A 15,000-nucleotide genomic window follows, 5' to 3' on the forward strand; every position below is an offset into this window, starting at 1 on the left:
TTTACCCAGAAGGAGGCTGCCTTTCTCTGTGTGCGAGGCGGCGGATGGCCGTAGTTTGTCGGGGCTGTGGTTGTCTGATCCTCCGCGGCTGTTGGGCACTAGCATTAGTGAGGTCCGTTGCCCTGATGCATCATGGGAGGTGTAGGCCTCATAGTGATGCTGCGCGCTCTGCTGCTGGTGGAGTTGGTGGTACTGAGAGGAAGAGGAGGAAGAAGAGGAGGGGGTTCCTTTGCTTTCCTTTCTCTCATAGTGGCCCCTCTGATCTCCGTTGTGCAACTCCCTGGGCCGGCCCTCCTCTCTCTTCGTCAGGGGCCCCTCAGGACCGGGGCCTGTGTACTGGACCAGCACCTGGGAGCCCCCGCTGAGGGCCAGGGTGTGGTGGGGGTGGGAGTGCAGGTGGAGGGGCAGGTGGTGGGTCCCACCGTGTGGCGAGGGAGCAGTCTGGGGGGCCACGCTCAGAGAGGAACCAGAGATCTGGGACTGGGAGGTGATGGTGGTGTTGGGGTATGGGTCAGGGTGGGAGCGTTGGGATGTGGAGGTGGGTGGAGGGGGAGAGAGGAGCTGGGAGGAGATGTAGCCAGCGTAGGGGCCTGTGTAAGGGGAACTGATGAACTGGACGTTGGGGGGCAGCTGGGTGTACTGGATCGTCCCCCCTGGTTGGGACAAAGCAGAAGTGTACATGGCAGGGAGGGATGTGGTCACAACTCTGGACTGATGTGATGAAGAGGAGGAGGAGGAGATGGAACAGATAGAGGAAGGGACCAGGAAGTCTGTGTGTGTTGTGATGGTGGAGCATAGCGGTTTGTACTGTGGCCCGTCAGACTCAATGGGAGTGCTGATACGCTGCCCACCTCTACTGCCATCGAGGCCACCTCCACCACTGTCTCTATCGTGCCCACTGTTGTGCCCGCTGGCTACGCTGGCCAGCCATGCCAGGTTCTCTCCGCGCTGGCTCTCACTAGCAGGCGCCATCACCAGGGGCCTCTCGTCCACAGTGCTAGCTGGGAAATCTCTCTTCTTGGGGGGCAAACACTCGTTGCTGCGCTCCTGGTTGGACTTCATACTGTTATCTTTTCTCTATCAACTTCCTGTTACATACACTAGCCTTGGCTCGTCTCTCTCACACTATCACTTTAGAACTCTCTTTCTGTTCCTATCTCGGTCTCTCCCTCGTTAACTCTCTATTTCACTCCTGTCTTTGGCTGTCTCCCTCACTCTCTCTCTCTTGGCTTTTCCTCGTTGACAGAATAGGCCCTCCTGCTGGTTGTGTGGGTGGCTGGGGTCAGAGGACTGGAAGGTTGGAGGGGGTAAGTTAGAGGGGGTAGGGGGTAAGTTAGAGGGGGTAGGGTGGAGGCAGTAGAGAGGGACGGAGGGGGTCTGTCCTGTCCTTTAGCTCAGCGTCTGTCGGACGCCTGGCTCTGGCTCAGCGAGAAGCAGAGAGGGGCACACCTGCTGTTGTCGTGGGAGCAGCGAGAGTCACACCTGCCGTTTCCGTGGAGAGAGGAAGAGAGCCGTCCGTCAACTTCATGCGGAATCATTTCCCTCTGAGAGCGAGCCTCCTGGATGGCAGCGGGAACCTGGGGACAAGAAGAACACACATTAGGCTCTCCAACACACACACACACACACACACACACACACACACACACACACACACACACACACACACACACACACACACACACACACACACACACACACACACACACACACACACACACACACACACACACACACAAATCAAATCAAATTGTATTTGTCACATGCGCCGAATACAACAGCTATAGATAGACCTTACTACAAGCCCTTAACCAACAATGCAGTTCAAGAAATAGAGTTAAGAAAATATTTACTAAATAAACTAAAGTTCAATTTTTTTTTTAAGTAACACAATAAAATAACGATATCCAGCGGGTACCATAACCGAGTCAATGTGCAGGGGTACAGGTTCGTGGAGGTCATTTATACATGTAGGTAGGGGTAAAGTGACTATGCATAGATAATAAACAGCGAGAAGCAGCAGTTTAGAAACAAAGGGGGGGTGTCAATGTAAATAGTCTGGATGGCCATTTGATTAATTGTTCAGCATTGTTATTTTTTAAAACATTTTACCTTTATTTAACTAGGCAAGTCAGTTAAGAACAAATTCTTATTTTCAATGACGGCCTAGGAACAGTGGATTAACTGCCTGTTCAGGGTAGAACAAAAGACTTGTACCTTGTCAGCTCAGGGGTTTGAACTTGCAACCTTCCAGTTATTAGTCCAACGCTCTAACCACTAGGCTACCCTGCCACCCCAGGCTTGGGGGTAGAAGCTGTTAACTTTTTAAGGTACAGGGGGCAGAAGCTGTTAACTTTTTAAGGTATAGGGGGCAGGATTTTTACTTTTGGATAAATAGCGTGGCCAATTTCAACTTCCTGTTACTCATGCCAAGAATATAATATATGCATATTATTAGTAGATTTGGATAGAAAACACAAGTTTCTAAAAATAATAACCACAATGGAAGAGCATACTAACCACACTGGAAGAGAACACTAACCACACTGGAAGAGAATACTAACCACACTGGAAGAGAATACTGACCACACTGGAAGAGAATACTGACCACACTGGAAGAGAACACTAACCACACTGGAAGAGAATACTAACCACACTGGAAGAGAATACTAACCACACTGGAAAAGAATACTAACCACACTGGAAGAGAATACTAACCACACTGGAAGAGAACACTAACCACACTGGAAGAGAATACTAACCACACTGGAAGAGAATACTAACCACACTGGAAAAGAATACTAACCACACTGGAAGAGAATACTAACCACACTGGAAGAGAACACTAACCACACTGGAAGAGAATACTGACCACACTGGAAGAGAATACTGACCACACTGGAAGAGAACACTAACCACACTGGAAGAGAATACTGACCACACTGGAAGAGAATACTGACCACACACGATTTAAATATATATATATATTTTTTATACCATTATTTAACTAGGCAAGTCAGTTAAGAACACATTCTTATTTTCAATGACGGCCTAGGAATGGTGGGTTAACTGCCTTGTTCAGGGGCAGAACGACAGATTTGTACCTTGTCAGCTCAGGGATTCATTCTTGCAACCTTACAGTTAACTAATCCAAGGCTCTAACCACCTGCCTCTCATTGCACTCCACGAGGAGCCTGCCTGTTACGAATGCAGTAAGCCAAGGTAAGTTGCTAGCTAGCATGAAACTTATCTTATAAAAAACAATCAATCAATCAATCATAATCACTAGTTAACTACACATGGTTGATGATATTACTAGTTTATCTAGCGTGTCCTGCGTTGTATATAATCGCTGCGGTGCGCATTCGCGAAAAAGGACTGTAGTTGCTCCAACGTGTACCTAACCATAAACATCAATGCCTTTCTTAGCATATTTAGCGAAAAGAAATCCAGTTCGAATCCCAGAGCTGACAAGGTACAAATCTTTCGTTCTGCCTCTGAACAAGGCAGTTAAACCACTGTTCCTAGGCCGTCATTGAAAATAAGAATTTGTTCTTAACGGACTTGCCTAGTTAAATAAAGGTAAAATAAAAAATACAATTAACCAGGTGAAATTGTGTCATTTCTCTTGCGTTCATTGCACGCAGAGTCAGGGTATATGCAACAGTTTGGGCCGCCTGGCTCATTGCAAACTATATTGCCAAAATGTTACGTAATTATTATATTATTAGTAGATTTGGATAGAAAACACAAGTTTCTAAAAATAATAACCACAATGGAAGAGCATACTAACCACACTGGAAGAGAACACTAACCACACTGGAAGAGAATACTAACCACACTGGAAGAGAATACTGACCACACTGGAAGAGAATACTGACCACACTGGAAGAGAACACTAACCACACTGGAAGAGAATACTAACCACACTGGAAGAGAATACTAACCACACTGGAAAAGAATACTAACCACACTGGAAGAGAATACTAACCACACTGGAAGAGAATACTAACCACACTGGAAGAGAATACTAACCACACTGGAAGAGAATACTAACCACACTGGAAGAGAATACTAACCACACTGGAAGAGAATACTAACCACACTGGAAGAGAACACTAACCACACTGGAAGAGAATACTGACCACACTGGAAGAGAATACTGACCACACTGGAAGAGAACACTAACCACACTGGAAGAGAATACTGACCACACTGGAAGAGAATACTGACCACACTGGAAGAGAACACTAACCACACTGGAAGAGAATACTGACCACACTGGAAGAGAATACTGACCACACTGGAAGAGAATACTAACCACACTGGAAGAGAATACTAACCACACTGGAAGAGAATACTGACCACACTGGAAGAGAACACTAACCACACTGGAAGAGAATACTGACCACACTGGAAGAGAATACTGACCACACTGGAAGAGAACACTAACCACACTGGAAGAGAATACTGACCACACTGGAAGAGAATACTAACCACACTGGAAGAGAATACTAACCACACTGGAAGAGAATACTAACCACACTGGAAGAGAATACTAACCACACTGGAAGAGAATACTGACCACACTGGAAGAGAACACTAACCACACTGGAAGAGAATACTGACCACACTGGAAGAGAATACTAACCACACTGGAAGAGAACACTAACCACACTGGAAGAGAACACTAACCACACTGGAAGAGAATACTAACCACACTGGAAGAGAATACTAACCACACTGGAAGAGAATACTGACCACACTGGAAGAGAACACTAACCACACTGGAAGAGAATACTAACCACACTGGAAGAGAATACTAACCACACTGGAAGAGAATACTAACCACACTGGAAGAGAATACTAACCACACTGGAAGAGAACACTAACCACACTGGAAGAGAATACTAACCACACTGGAAGAGAATACTGACCACACTGGAAGAGAATACTGACCACACTGGAAGAGAACACTAACCACACTGGAAGAGAATACTGACCACACTGGAAGAGAATACTAACCACACTGGAAGAGAACACTAACCACACTGGAAGAGAATACTGACCACACTGGAAGAGAACACTAACCACACTGGAAAAGAATACTAACCACACTGGAAGAGAATACTAACCACACTGGAAAAGAATACTAACCACACTGGAAGAGAATACTAACCACACTGGAAGAGAACACTAACCACACTGGAAGAGAATACTAACCACACTGGAAAAGAATACTAACCACACTGGAAGAGAATACCAACCACACTGGAAGAGAACACTAACCACACTGGAAGAGAATACTAACCACACTGGAAGAGAATACTGACCACACTGGAAGAGAATACTAACCACACTGGAAGAGAACACTAACCACACTGGAAGAGAATACTGACCACACTGGAAGAGAATACTGACCACACTGGAAGAGAACACTAACCACACTGGAAGAGAATACTGACCACACTGGAAGAGAATACTGACCACACTGGAAGAGAATACTAACCACACTGGAAGAGAATACTAACCACACTGGAAGAGAATACTAACCACACTGGAAGAGAATACTGACCACACTGGAAAGAATACTAACCACACTGGAAGAGAACACTAACCACACTGGAAGAGAATACTAACCACACTGGAAGAGAATACTAACCACACTGGAAGAGAATACTGACCACACTGGAAGAGAATACTGACCACACTGGAAGAGAATACTAACCACACTGGAAGAGAATACTAACCACACTGGAAGAGAATACTGACCACACTGGAAGAGAATACTGACCACACTGGAAGAGAATACTAACCACACTGGAAGAGAACACTAACCACACTGGAAGAGAATACTGACCACACTGGAAGAGAACACTAACCACACTGGAAGAGAACCACACTGGAAGAGAACCACACTGGAAGAGAATACTAACCACACTGGAAGAGAATACTAACCACACTGGAAGAGAATACTAACCACACTGGAAGAGAACACTAACCACACTGGAAGAGAATACTAACCACACTGGAAGAGAATACTAACCACACTGGAAGAGAATACTAACCACACTGGAAGAGAATACTAACCACACTGGAAGAGAACACTAACCACACTGGAAGAGAATACTAACCACACTGGAAGAGAATACTGACCACACTGGAAGAGAATACTGTTAACCACACTGGAAGAGAACACTAACCACACTGGAAGAGAATACTGACCACACTGGAAGAGAACACTGACCACACTGGAAGAGAACACTAACCACACTGGAAGAGAATACTGACCACACTGGAAGAGAACACTAACCACACTGGAAAAGAATACTAACCACACTGGAAGAGAATACTAACCACACTGGAAGAGAACACTAACCACACTGGAAGTAACTAACCACACTGGAAAGAATACTAACCACACTGGAAAAGAATACTAACCACACTGGAAGAGAATACTAACCACACTGGAAGAGAACACTAACCACACTGGAAGAGAATACTAACCACACTGGAAGAGAATACTGACCACACTGGAAGAGAATACTGACCACACTGGAAGAGAACACTAACCACACTGGAAGAGAATACTGACCACACTGGAAGAGAATACTGACCACACTGGAAGAGAACACTAACCACACTGGAAGAGAATACTGACCACACTGGAAGAGAATACTGACCACACTGGAAGAGATATACTAACCACACTGGAAGAGAATACTAACCACACTGGAAGAGAATACTAACCACACTGGAAGAGAATACTGACCACTGGAAGAGAATACTGACCACACTGGAAGAGAACACTAACCACACTGGAAGAGAAATGACCCACTGGAAGAGAATACTAACCACACTGGAAGAGAACACTAACCACACTGGAAGAGAACACTAACCACACTGGAAGAGAATACTAACCACACTGGAAGAGAATACTGACCACACTGGAAGAGAATACTGACCACACTGGAAGAGAACACTAACCACACTGGAAGAGAATACTAACCACACTGGAAGAGAATACTAACCACACTGGAAAAGAATACTAACCACACTGGAAGAGAATACTAACCACATTTGGAAGAGAACACTAACCACACTGGAAGAGAATACTAACCACACTGGAAGAGAATATGACCACACTGGAAGAGAATACTGACCACACTGGAAGAGAACACTAACCACACTGGAAGAGAATATTGCCACACTGGAAGAAATTACTGACCACACTGGAAGAGAACACTAACCACACTGGAAGAGAATACTGACCACACTGGAAGAGAACACTAACCACACTGGAAAAGAATACTAACCACACTGGAAGAGAATACTAACCAACTGGAAGAGAACACTAACCACACTGGAAGAGAACACTAACCACACTGGAAGAGAATACTGACCACACTGGAAGAGAATACTGACCACACTGGAAGAGAACACTAACCACACTGGAAGAGAATACTAACCACACTGGAAGAGAATACTGAACACACGATTTAAATATATATATATATTTTTTTATACCATTATTTAACCAGGCAAGTCAGTTAAGAACACATTCTTATTTTCAATGACGGCCTAGGAATGGTGGGTTAAACCTTGTTCAGGGGCAGAACGACAGATTTGTACCTTGTCAGCTCAGGGATTCATTCTTGCAACCTTACAGTTAACTAATCCAAGGCTCTAACCACCTGCCTCTCATTGCACTCCACGAGGAGCCTGCCTGTTACGAATGCAGTAAGCCAAGGTAAGTTGCTAGCTAGCATGAAACTTATCTTATAAAAAACAATCAATCAATCAATCATAATCACTAGTTAACTACACATGGTTGATGATATTACTAGTTTATCTAGCGTGTCCACACTGGAAGAAAAAGGACTGTAGTTGCTCCAACGTGTACTAACCATAAACATCAATACTTAGCATATTTGAAAAGAAATCCAGTTCGAATCCCAGAGCTGACAAGGAATCTTTCGTTCTGCCTCTGAACAAGGCAGTTAAACCACTGTTCCTAGGCCGTCATTGAAAATAAGAATTTGTTCTTAACTGACTTGCCTAGTTAAATAAAGGTAAAATAAAAATACAATTAACCAGGTGAAATTGTGTCATTTACTAACGTTCATTGCACTGGAAGTATATGCAACAGTTTGGGCCGCCTGGCTCATTGCAAACTATATTGCCAAAATGTTACGTAATTATTATATTATTAGTAGATTTGGATAGAAAACACAAGTTTCTAAAAATAATAACCACAATGGAAGAGCATACTAACCACACTGGAAGAGAATACTAACCACACTGGAAGAGAATACTAACCACACTGGAAGAGAATACTGACCACACTGGAAGAGAATACTGACCACACTGGAAGAGAACACTAACCACACTGGAAGAGAATACTAACCACACTGGAAGAGAATACTAACCACACTGGAAAAGAATACTAACCACACTGGAAGAGAATACTAACCACACTGGAAGAGAACACTAACCACACTGGAAGAGAATACTAACCACACTGGAAGAGAATACTAACCACACTGGAAAAGAATACTAACCACACTGGAAGAGAATACTAACCACACTGGAAGAGAATACTAACCACACTGGAAGAGAATACTGACCACACTGGAAGAGAACACTAACCACACTGGAAGAGAATACTAACCACACTGGAAGAGAATACTGACCACACTGGAAGAGAACACTAACCACACTGGAAGAGAATACTGACCACACTGGAAGAGAATACTAACCACACTGGAAGAGAATACTAACCACACTGGAAGAGAATACTAACCACACTGGAAGAGAATACTAACCACACTGGAAGAGAACACTAACCACACTGGAAGAGAATACTGACCACACTGGAAGAGAATACTGACCACACTGGAAGAGAACACTAACCACACTGGAAGAGAATACTGACCACACTGGAAGAGAATACTGACCACACTGGAAGAGAATACTAACCACACTGGAAGAGAATACTAACCACACTGGAAGAGAATACTAACCACACACTGGAAGAGAATACTAACCACACTGGAAGAGAATACTAACCACACTGGAAGAGAACACTAACCACACTGGAAGAGAATACTGACCACACTGGAAGAGAATACTAACCACACTGGAAGAGAACACTAACCACACTGGAAGAGAACACTAACCACACTGGAAGAGAATACTAACCACACTGGAAGAGAATACTGACCACACTGGAAGAGAATACTGACCACACTGGAAGAGAACACTAACCACACTGGAAGAGAATACTAACCACACTGGAAGAGAATACTAACCACACTGGAAAAGAATACTAACCACACTGGAAGAGAATACTAACCACACTGGAAGAGAACACTAACCACACTGGAAGAGAATACTAACCACACTGGAAGAGAATACTGACCACACTGGAAGAGAATACTGACCACACTGGAAGAGAACACTAACCACACTGGAAGAGAACACTAACCACACTGGAAGAGAACACTAACCACACTGGAAAAGAATACTAACCACACTGGAAGAGAATACTAACCACACTGGAAGAGAATACTAACCACACTGGAAGAGAATACTAACCACACTGGAAGAGAACACTAACCACACTGGAAGAGAATACTAACCACACTGGAAGAGAACACTAACCACACTGGAAGAGAACACTAACCACACTGGAAGAGAATACTAACCACACAACTCCTTCACACATTACATCTAGAGAAGAGATTATTGGGGTTAAATGGCACGCCAATGCCCATCCTAGGTGCGACGTGTGTGTGTGTGTGACGCGTGTGTGTGGGCATCGATTTTTGCAATCTGTGAGCACTGTGAGTGCTGCGTCAGTGAGAGGACCTCCCGCTGAGGGAGAGGGAACACTCCGTGTGAAGCTCATTAATAATGTACAGGCAGCTCCACACAAAATATGTGTGTGGGTGAGTGTGTGCACGCACATGCAGCATCCACCAAAGCTGCGAATGTGTGTCTGTGTGTTTGGAAGGTATGCACTCTGCCTTCCGTCCCCTGGTGCTGTGGCACTGCGACACCTCATAGATCACGGGCCCCTGTTTGAAATGCAAAATGAGCCATACACACACACACACTCTTTCTCTGCCCTTGCTAACACATGCTTGCACAGAAACCCAACTACCTCTGGATTTCTGACACATATTCAACTTCACTCTGCAAACACATTCTAAAATGATATGAACATTGACAAGAGACAGGTTAGACAGGCACTACTAAGACACAGGCTGAGCATATCAACACAGCTAACTGTTAACTCAGTCCAAACCTAAATAGGCAGTGTTTGTGTGTGTTTGTGTGTGTGTGTGTGTGTGTGTGTGTGTGTGTGTGTGTGTGTGTGTGTGTGTGTGTGTGTGTGTGTGTGTGTGTGTGTGTGTGTGTGTGTGTGTATGTGTGTGTGTGTGTTTGTGTGCAGCCATTAAGCTTTTATTTATTGCTTACGTACACAACCTTGTTTGAAGGCAGACACTGCAGCCAGCTAAACCATATCAACAGCTGAACAGGCACTAAAGCTTTAGTGTGTGTGTGTGTGTGTGTGTGTGTGTGTGTGTGTGTGTGTGTGTGTGTGTGTGTGTGTGTGTGTGTGTGTGTGTGTGTGTGTGTGTGTGTGTGTGTTCTATAGCTTTATCGCCTATCCACCCACTGGTAAAGACAACTGGCAGCAAACGACACGGACAAAGACCCCATGTTTTATCCTGTTATGGCTGGTTTGATATCCCCCTATATTGATTGCAACCCCCTGCGTATGTTTGTGTGTGCGTGTGTGTGTGTGCGTGTGTGTGTGCGTGTAGGTGTGTGCGTGTATGGTTTTTTTTGCGTTTCAAACAGGAGCCCATAATCTATGAGTTTTCACAGTGCTACAACACAAGGGGTCATCAAATGGAGTGCACACACACACACACACACACACACACACACACACACACACACACACACACACACACACACACACACACACACACACACACACACACACACACACACACATTTTCTTCTTCTGCGCTGCATAGTGCTGAGTGATTAGAGCTTTTTGAAGTCAGTTCGGTTTTCGGTTCGATTCTAAAAAAATAATCAAGGTTTTCAGTTTCCGTTTCGTTATTATACTTTTTTTCATTAAATGCACTATGCATTATGTGGGTTGAATGCTGTAATAACACAGAATAAAAAATGTATAAAAGTTCCATGGTGGTAGTTATTGCTTATCACTTATTAACCATCATGTAGTCACAATACTTTACTTTAATAAAACATTCAAGTTGATGTGTATATTAGAGGTCGACCGATTAATCAAAATGGCCGTTTAATTAGGGCCGATTTCAAGTTTTCATAACAATCGGAAATCGGTATTTTTGGACGCCGATTTAAATATATATATATATTTTTTATACCATTATTTAACTAGGCAAGTCAGTTAAGAACACATTCTTATTTTCAATGACGGCCTAGGAATGGTGGGTTAACTGCCTTGTTCAGGGGCAGAACGACAGATTTGTACCTTGTCAGCTCAGGGATTCATTCTTGCAACCTTACAGTTAACTAATCCAAGGCTCTAACCACCTGCCTCTCATTGCACTCCACGAGGAGCCTGCCTGTTACGAATGCAGTAAGCCAAGGTAAGTTGCTAGCTAGCATGAAACTTATCTTATAAAAAACAATCAATCAATCAATCATAATCACTAGTTAACTACACATGGTTGATGATATTACTAGTTTATCTAGCGTGTCCTGCGTTGTATATAATCGCTGCGGTGCGCATTCGCGAAAAAGGACTGTAGTTGCTCCAACGTGTACCTAACCATAAACATCAATGCCTTTCTTAGCATATTTAGCGAAAAGAAATCCAGTTCGAATCCCAGAGCTGACAAGGTACAAATCTTTCGTTCTGCCTCTGAACAAGGCAGTTAAACCACTGTTCCTAGGCCGTCATTGAAAATAAGAATTTGTTCTTAACTGACTTGCCTAGTTAAATAAAGGTAAAATAAAAAATACAATTAACCAGGTGAAATTGTGTCATTTCTCTTGCGTTCATTGCACGCAGAGTCAGGGTATATGCAACAGTTTGGGCCGCCTGGCTCATTGCAAACTATATTGCCAAAATGTTACGTAATTATGACATAACATTGAAGGTTGTGAAATGTAACAAGAATATTTAGACTTAGGGATGCCACCCGTTAGATAAAATACCAAACGGTTCCATATTTCACTGAAAGAATAAACGTTTTGTTTTCGAGATGATAGTTTACGGATTCGACCATATTAATGACCTAAGGTTCATATTTCTGTGTGTTATTATGTTATAACTAAGTCTATGATTTAATAGAGCAGTCTGAGCGATGGTAGGCACCAGCAGGCTCGTAAGCATTCATTCAAACAGCACTTTTGTGCGTTTTGCCAGCAGCTCTTCCCTGTGCTTCAAGCAATGAGCTGTTTATGACTTCAAGCCTATAACCTCCCGAGATTAGGCTGGTGTAACCGATGTGAAATGGCTAGGTAGTTAGCTAATAGGTTTCAAACGTCACTCGCTCTGAGACTTGGAGTAGTTGTTCCCCTTGCTCTGCATGGGTAACGCTGCTTTGAGGGAGGCTGTTGTCGATGTGTTCCTGGTTCGAGCCCAGGTAGCGGCGAGGAGAGGGACGGAAGCTATACTGTTACACTGGCAATACTAAAGTGCCTATAAGAACATCCAATAGTCAAAGGTATATGAAATACAAATCGTATAAAGAGAAATAGTCCTATAATTCCTATAATAACTACAACCTAAAACATCTTACCTGGGAATATATTAGCTCTGGATAAGAGCGTCTGCTAAATGACTTAAATGTAAAATGTAAATGAAGACTCATGTTAAAAGGAACTACCAGCTTTCATATGTTCTCATGTTATGAGCAAGGAACTTAAACGTTAGCTTTCTTACATGGCACATATTGCACTTTTACTTTCTTCTCCAACACTTTGTTCTTGCATTATTTAAACCAAATTGAACATATTTCATTATTTATTTGTGGCTAAATTGATTTTATTGATGTATTATATTAAGTTAAAATAAGTGTTCATTCAGTATTGTTGTAATTGTCATTATTAAAAATAAAAAACAAAAAATCGACCGATTAATCGGTATCGGCCTTTTGGGCCTCCAAAAATCGGTATCGGTGTTGAAAAATCATAATCGGTCGACCTCTAGTATATATTACATTTGTTTTATTTGTTGACTTTAATATTTCATTCCAAGTCATCATCTCATCTCTGCTGCCTATGCTGCCTGGTAAAATCACTATTTTAGTAGTTCTTCAATGTAAATGGTCCTTCTGTGGCTCAGTTGGTAGAGCATGGCGCTTGTAACGCCAGGGTAGTGGGTTCGATTCCCGGGACCACCCATACGTAGAATGTATGCACACATGACTGTAAGTCGCTTTGGATAAAAGCGTCAGCTAAATGGCATATATTATTATTATATTATAAATAAGGCATACTTTTATAACTGCTGAATACCATCTATCAATCACTTAGACCATGTATTTTCAGGTAGAGATAAATTGTGAAGCAACTGCTCTCTATACCTCTCCATCGCTCATTTCTCTCTCTTCTCTCCTTCTCCGTGTCTGCTCCACATAGACCGGACAAGTAGCCGCGCAATAGATTATGGTCATTGTATTTAATGACCACGTTTTCTGCGTTAAACCAGTTGTTCCCAAACTGATTTTTTTAAAGGAACTCAGTCTGGCTTTGAACTTACTCTTGAAAGTTGTAATAGTAGAATGCACAAGGTGCAATTTAGAAATTGGGCAGTGCATCATCAGTTCCTCATCATGTTAGTCATTGAATACCTTAGAGAGCTATTTATAACTTGGCAGAAATGTCCAGATCAACTATTTTTTAAAACTTATTTTCCACCATAGTTTGCAAATAAATTAATTAAAAATCCTACAATGTGATTTTCTGGATTTTTTTTCTCATTTTGTCCATCATAGTTGAAGTGTACCTATGATGAAAATTACAGGCCTCTCTCATCTTTTTAAGTGGGAGAACTTGCACAATTGGTGGCTGACTAAATACTTTTTTGCCCCACTGTATATACAGTGTGTGCAAATGGCGTGAGTGTCGGACCGAAATGCAGCGTGGTGGTTACTCATGTCTTTAATGAAACAATCGCGATACATGAAATAACTTATACAAAACAACAAACGGAACGTGAAAACCTAATTACAGCCTATCTGGTGAACACTACACAAAGACAGGAACAATCACCCACGAAATACACAGTGAAACCCCGGCTACCTAAATACGGTTCCCCATCAGAGACAACGAGAATCACCTGACTCTGATTGAGAACCGCCTCAGGCAGCCAAGCCTATACTAGACACACCCCTAATCAACCACAATCCCAATGCCTACAAAAACCCCAATACGACAATACAATAAACCCATGTCACACCCTGGCCTGAACAAATAATTAAAGAAAACACAAAATACTAAGACCAAGGCGTGACAGTGAGGAGGTAAGGCAATAAATAGGCCATAGTAGCGAAGTAATTACAATTTAGCAAATGAACACTGGGGTGATAGATGAGCAGATGGTGATGTGCAAGTAGAAATAGTGGTGTGCAAAAGAGCAGAAAAGTAAATAAAAACAATATGGGAATGAGGTAGGTAGATAGCCTAGTGGTTAGAGCATTGGGCTAGTAACCGAAAGGTTGCAAGTTCAAATCCCCGAACTGACAAGGTACAAAATCTGTCGTTCTGCCCCTGAACAGGCAGTTTACCCACTGTTCCTAGGCCGTCATTGAAAATAAGAATTTGTTCTTAACTGACTTGCAGAGTAAAATAAAAAAGATTGGGTGGGCTATGTACAGTTGCAGTGATCAGTAAGCTGCTCAGATAGCTGATGTTTAAAGTTAGTGAGGAATATATGAGTCTCCAGCTTCAGAGATTTTTGCAATTAGTTCCAGTCATTGGCAGCAG

The 15,000-nt window shown here is 42.9% G+C and overlaps 1 protein-coding gene across 4 annotated transcripts in view; it reads right to left on the reverse strand.

The window, feature by feature from the left end:
- Positions 1-15,000, reverse strand: part of atxn1a (ataxin 1a) — a 209,329-nt gene that overhangs the window by 7,112 nt on the left and 187,217 nt on the right. For all 4 annotated transcript variants that reach the window (XM_052472459.1, XM_052472457.1, XM_052472458.1 and 1 more), the window contains one exon: positions 1-1,577. This exon is cut by the window's left edge and continues 804 nt beyond it. In XM_052472459.1, the coding sequence (XP_052328419.1) occupies positions 1-1,062 (1,062 nt within the window). In that variant the 5' untranslated portion in view covers positions 1,063-1,577. The remainder of the gene's footprint in view (positions 1,578-15,000) is intronic.

The sequence above is a fragment of the Oncorhynchus keta genome, chromosome 20, assembly GCF_023373465.1.
Source record: "Oncorhynchus keta strain PuntledgeMale-10-30-2019 chromosome 20, Oket_V2, whole genome shotgun sequence".
Classification (NCBI taxonomy): Eukaryota; Metazoa; Chordata; class Actinopteri; order Salmoniformes; family Salmonidae; genus Oncorhynchus; species Oncorhynchus keta.